We start from the raw sequence: 6,857 nt of genomic DNA on the forward strand, positions 1-6,857 counted from the left end.
AATAATATCAATTGTACACGCAATAATATATTTTAATTATTCAATCTAATTAATTATTGAACTAGAAATTTAACAATATAAATTTGTATTAAAAAAAATTAGGTCAAAAATCCGAGTCGTTACATGGACAATAGTTACTAAGGAACTTTTATAGTAAAATAATCAAAAAGTACTTTAAAGCAATTATAAAAGTCCTTGCTCAAATCTTTCATTGAATCTTTTTAATATAAAGAATTGAGTTTGTATTATGCAATGGATAATAGTTCCGTTAACCTTTATCGTCCAAAGGATAAAGAGTAAAACCAAAACAATAAAAGAAAATAATTAAATAATTTCTAGTCTAGGGTTTGAAAAGGTTCAAAAGGTTCAAGATGGGCAAAATGGTCCATCTATGGTTAGGGAAAAGTAACTAGGTGACTTCCTAGTTTGGTTTCTCCAACAAGCCGGTTAGAAGCTAACTAGACTTGCTAAGTAGGGCTTAAAAGTCAAGAACGATCCTTGAGGGGCTAAAGTATAATTATGACCAACTACAGGAAAATAAAAGAAAATCAAAGCAATCCAAGCAATTTAAATAATAACTTGAATAATAAATAACTTTTTATTTATTAAAATTCAGAGTTATTACAAATAGAGTAATGATTGACATTTGGTAACTCCTTGTTTGTAATATAGCATGACTCTCTTAATTGGTTTAGTGTTTTGATAGCAAGGAAAGGAAAATAAAACTGTTACGATTTTATTTGGAGGAAAGTCTCTAGTAATTTTCCTTTTGTCATTACTCCATTACCTACAGGTTTTATCAATAAGAACACGTTTCTTATTTTATTGGCATACTAGTTATTGGGTTCCACATGCAACTGTTTTGCCAGATTTATATGTTGTAATTGGTTTGTTTTTTACCAACATTTAAGACTCGGCTTTTGAGAATATAGAGAGCTCATGTGTTGTGTTGCTCTCGTTATGTCTAATGAATTCTTGGAATAAAACAGGTTCTGGTTGAAAAAATTAATAATAATTTTCAGCATGAGTAAAGCATATCCGGACTTGTAACGACCCGGATTTTTGACCCAAATTTTTTTAATACAAATTTATACTGTTAAATTCCTAATTCAATAATTAATTAGATTGAATAATTAAAATATATTATTATGTGTACAATTGATATTATTTGCACTATTGTATAAGATATGTATTTAAACTTTAGATAGACAGGGAATCAGTGATTCATATTCATCTCTTATCTTTTCTATCTAAACCCTAAGTAGAACTCTATTCAAACTAACTCTCCACTTCTCTCTCTCATCCTATACATAAAAGCGTCCAGATACATTCTCACCATGTACATACATGCGTCCACATACATTTGAATTGAAAACCCCCCAAATGTGGCACTTGTTCCCCATCTTTTTATCATTATCAGTATCACTCTCCTTCCTCATTCCACCACTTCTACACTTATCCTCTCACCTTCTCACTACCTTATTCTCTCTCATTATACATACCCACATAAATCCAAAAATTGAATACCAGTATATTATTTCACTCTCAATTCTATTGTTGAGTCTAGAAGAGAGAGAGAGAGAGAGAGAGAGAGAGAGAGTTGTGGCCATAGGTGTGTGCACACCGTGAGTTTCGTGGGCACACCGCTGCTGCCGGCCTTATCAGAGTGCCGCCGGACGCTGCCTCGATATTTCAAAACCACCATGGCGATCTACGGACTCCGTACAACACTTATCTGGACTTAGAATCGCGTTTGAGGTAGTTTTCCGGAAACCCAAAACCTTTATCTGCATTTTAATGGAGTTACTTAGATTTAAAGTTTATTGAAGATGATGATCTGCTGTTAAATTGTTAATTTATTTTTAGTCCTGTTTATATTAAAATTTAGTCTGGTTGTGCTGGAATGATTAGTGTTATACCCTGTGAAAATTTATGATGGTTTAACAAATGTTTGATTGTGAAATTATTATTGATGTTGCATTGTTAATTTGTATTTGAGTGGACGTTTACGTGTTTAATAAATTATTGGAGTGGATAAATATTTATGAAATATTAACAAGAATATTTTATTTGTAAAAATTTATTTAGATTGTAAACAAGAAATATTTTAGATTATATATTAGTTAATCTTTAACTCTAATAAATATTGACTAGAATAGCCTCGCATAATTTTGTTGTTATAAAAATCTCATATTAATATTTAATATAGTTAGTAAATACTAAATTTAGCAATAAGTATTTTCCAATAAAAATTTGTTTGTAAAATCTATGAATAATATGATAGTTAAAGAAAAATGTATAAATAGTAGAAATGTTTTATAAAATTTCTAAATGAGAGAAACAGACTTAATTTTAAGTGTAGTAATTAATTGTTTGACTGAATATTATTTTGTTACTCGCATGATTAATTCTATGACAGGATTAATTTTATCGCATGGTTATGTGTTGTTAGTACTTTTAGTTGAAATGTTGAACCGTGCGATATTTTGTTGTGGCTGTAGATTGGACAAATAGGTTCCCTGGGTGGTTACGAGTAGTGACTCATGTAGACGATGTTAAGTAAATGGAAATTGATAAAGTGTTGGAAGTGTGATTGTGTGGATTGTGATTTGAGCCATGGTGATGGCAAGGGTAACCTATGGGGCCCTGTGTTGAAATGGGTTACCTGAGGGGCCCGGTGTTGTGACGCTAACGTATGATACGTCATGGGAAGTTTCTCTTCGAGGAAGAGAATGGGTCCCATGAGACGGTTATAGTTAGTGAGACGTTAATGTATGATACGTCATGGGAAGTTTCTCTTGGAGAAAGAGAATGGGTCCCATGAGACGGTTATAGTTAGCGTGGGGTAGTGGATGTCTGACTCTAATGCACGATACATCATGGGATGACTCAATCCTCCTGTTATGGTCTTAAGTGAGAACATACTCGGTACATAACTTAGATGCGCTTACCTAAGACCCTGGTGCAGGACAAGCAAGAGGAAGGGTGGACCCATGAGACGATTGTAGTTAGTGGATGTGGGAGGAAAGGATCTCGCGGAGAGAATCCTTAGATTACATGTAAGATGATGGATAGTAAAGAAAATGACGATGTGTTATTATTTTGTACCTTCGGTGTATTATGAATTATTATATTGTTGATCTGCATATTGCGGTATTGGGTTTTAGGATTTCTACTTAGTGAATTATCACTCAGGATACGTTTGTATCCTGGCAAATCGTTTGCTTCGGCGATCAATTTGCCAGAGTGTGCAGGATTCCACAGTGGAGAAGTTGATACAGGTGGGACTCCTGGAACGGAGTCTGGGCCAACGTTGCTTGGAATTCGTGTCAAAATTAGAGTCGCTCTGGAGTTGCTTTTATTAAGCAAATGTATATAGATTTTTGTATTATTTTGAAATTGTAATTTTTGTATAAGGATAAATAGGAGTCTAATAGTTTGTAAAATTCAGTGTATTTTAGGGTTAATGCTTCCGAAATTTCTTGAGAAATCGGGGCGTTACCTTCTGGGTGGAAGTTTTTCATGATTGTTTCCACAAGATGGAGTCCAGAGTGTTTATGCAAAATAATGGGCCATAGCTTTTTGGAGCATGGTTATTTTGTAGCTCATGAGTCATCTTGGGTGGGATTGCTCAAAACAAAAGGAGAAACTATTTGGCTTCAGCAACGGTCGGTAGTGCACGACTTGACTTTGGATGGGTAAATTGTTTGGCTTCAGCTTTGGTCAGTCATGCGCGACTGGGCCTTGAATCAATTTTGTGATAAATTGTTGGGCTACGGCCTCGGTCAGTCGTGCGCGATTTGGCTTTAGATCATTGGATTGTTCGGCCTCTGGAGTAGTCTACTTGGCTTCGCCCTTGACACTGCTCGGCCTCAGTCTTGTGTTTGATCTGCTTAATGTAGACAATTTCTGTACTCGGCTCTGTTAGGCCAAGTGCTTGCAGAAATGGCTCCAACCATGGGAATACTTCTGATGGTATTTTCCTAAGTGGTTTGACCATAACTGTTTGGTGCGCCAGCAGTGATTCTTGCAGGAACAAGTTCCTCTCATTTAGGGAATGAGCAAGATAGGCAACTGATTGCCTTGTAAGGGTCCGAGTGACAAAGACTTCTTATCAATGAGTTGAAAGAAGTACTGAGTCCTTGGATTTAATCCACACTGAGGTGTGTGATTTACAGTTACCTTAGAATGTGGGGGTGTCTAGCAAAAGTAGCTGTACCTCTACCTAAAAAAAAAAAGAGAAGATAAGGCCAAGGACTGTTGATTGTGTGTTTATTGGTTACGCACATAACAGTATTGCCTATTGGTTTATTGTTTATGAATCTGAGATATTAGATATTCACAAGAACACTATCATGAAATCTAAGAATGTGACGTTCTTTGAACACATATTTTCTTATAGATCCATGAAAGAGTCAAGTTCCGTGAAGCGGACTTTGGAGACTGCATATGAAAGCAGTCAAGACCAAAAGGAAGAAGTTGAGGTTGAGCCAAGACATAGCAAACGGGCTAGAACATCAACATCCTTTGGTTCAGACTTCCTAACGTATCTGTTAGAAAGTGAGCCTCGAACATTCAAGGAAGTTGTGAGCTCTCCTGAGGGTCCTTTATGGAAAGAGGCTATTAAGAGTGAAATTGATTCCATTCTGTAAAACCATACGTGGGAATTGGTGGAGGGTGTCGTATACGATAACACCACCACAACTACAATAATCCAGTACAACGGGAACTACGCCCCCATCAACACCAGCATTTCCCAACCTTCCGGATTATAATGATACCGACGCGACGATGAATTTCACCCGTCAGCTTAAAGCCTTGGCGAGTAAGGATCATCCCATCGACGTCCCCAAAACAGTACGTCGATGTACAAATGTTTGTTGCAATTTCGGTAAACACATTGCCCTGTGCTAACAATTCTTGCGACGGGCCCAATGGGTCCAAACTTGCAGCGAGCTTGAACAACATAAGTTTTGTGGACCCCGAAGTGGATTTATTGCAGGCATATTATAGAAAACTTGTGGGGATTTATGAGACGGATTTTCCCAATATGCCAGCTACGGTTTTTAATTACACAGCTGATGAGTTATCGGATGAGTTATTGTTACCCGAAAGGGCGACAAAGGTGAAGGTTGTAGGGTATAATTCAACTGTGGAGATAGTGGGCAGAGAATCATCCGATGCACCTGCATGGGTATAGCTTCTATTTGATCGGAAAGGGGTATGGGAACTTTGACAATGCCACGGATCCTGATTTGTATAATTTGGTGGACCCACCTGAGGTCAACATTGTTGGGGTCCCTAAAAATGAATGGGCTGTCATCAGATTTAGAGCTGATAATCCAGGTGCGTACTTCTTAATTATTTTTGGTAAATATATATGTTACTATTATATCAGTTTGCTTTTTGGCCAAAAGGTTAGAAATTTCATTGATATTACTAGAGAGACTACTGATAATTTTGTGCATATAAGATGTCACATAAGATATTACTAAAATGAGATATGCACTTAAATGTTGTCACAATATTATTATTATTGTACTACTTACTCAACTTAAGATCGGTATTACGGCAAGACCGATGAATTACTTCCTTAATATCTACATTCCCTTTGCTTTCCATGTACTTTGGGCCGCACAATATAGCGAGAATCTCAAACAACCTTACTTTTCGAGATACATTAATTGTGTTGCTCAAAGTACATTGTGACAGAGCAACGACAAAATGTTAATTAGGAATAACTGATCTCGTTGCTGATATTGTTTTATTACTATTAAGAAAACAAAAAAGATACTCCATTGGACTTTCTAGGGGTATGGTTCATGCAAAAGATTTTCTAATCTTGGAGTAAGTACTAATTCATATATACATCAATCATTGGATTTTCAAATCTAGAGGTATGGTTCATGCATTGTCATTTGGAAAGACATTCTAGTTGGGGAATGGATACAGTTCTAATTGTGAAGAATGGGAACACCGAAGCGACGAGTATGCGGCCTCCTCCAAATTACTTGAATCCTTGCTAAGGTTTTCACTTTTGCTTCTTCATTTGGAAGGGATATTCCAAGCAGGCTCGATCGAATGATTGGATCTCCTCTAGCTATTAATATGTACTATATTGTTATCATGTGGAAATTACTTAATAAGGGAAATAATTGCATGCATGCGAGAAGTCAAGTTTAGTCCATTGGTTTGATGAGAGCGACGAGACTAGCTAGATATATATGCACTGGAGGCAGGCAGGCAGGCAGAAAGTTTGTAGAACGCTTGGTGTGATTGCTTAAGTTTGATGTTGATGTTATACTAATTAATGTGAATGCATGTCGTCGTCTTCTTTTTGGCATATCTATCAATGCGTGTATTTGAGGAACGCACTATATATAGTGGAGTACCAATTAATTATTGCTGTACGTATACTAGAAAACGATAGCTATTTTTGCGACTTTAATTAGATGCATTTTTTGTAATTTGGTTATAATGGCAAGGTGTGAAAGCATGAGTTACACTACTATGTTTCTTTTCTGGTTAAATACGATTTTTATTTGTAACGCATTTTTTGTTTTTTTTGTTTGTATTTTTGAGAGTTTCTCATTAATTACGTATGACATTTTGTATGTATTGTTCCACTCTTATAATTGGAAGGGGGGGGGGGGGGGGGGGGGGGGGGGGGGGGGGCGCGCCAAAATGTTACAAACATGTTATGGCTACTCATCTGAAGTTAATTTGGTGGTAGCTGCAAATTATTATCAATAGGTACGAGAAATATGGTCATAAGCGAAATTTTACCAACTATAAGCTACCAGTTTTGAGGATTCGGCCTCAATTAAATAAATTCATAGAAAGGAGAGAGAAACAAA

General features: G+C 36.3%; 1 protein-coding gene across 1 annotated transcript; it reads left to right on the forward strand.

Annotated features, from left to right (window-relative positions):
- The first annotated feature begins 5,169 nt into the window (after window positions 1-5,169).
- On the forward strand, window positions 5,170-6,204 carry LOC131330331 (putative laccase-16). The gene is made up of 2 exons (XM_058363877.1): window positions 5,170-5,346; window positions 5,896-6,204. Exons 1-2 carry the CDS (start codon window positions 5,181-5,183, stop codon window positions 6,024-6,026), a joined length of 297 nt encoding a protein of 98 aa, XP_058219860.1. The 5' UTR covers window positions 5,170-5,180; the 3' UTR covers window positions 6,027-6,204.
- Window positions 6,205-6,857: the final 653 nt, after the last annotated feature.

This window comes from Rhododendron vialii, chromosome 6a, assembly GCF_030253575.1.
Source record: "Rhododendron vialii isolate Sample 1 chromosome 6a, ASM3025357v1".
Taxonomy (NCBI): Eukaryota; Viridiplantae; Streptophyta; class Magnoliopsida; order Ericales; family Ericaceae; genus Rhododendron; species Rhododendron vialii.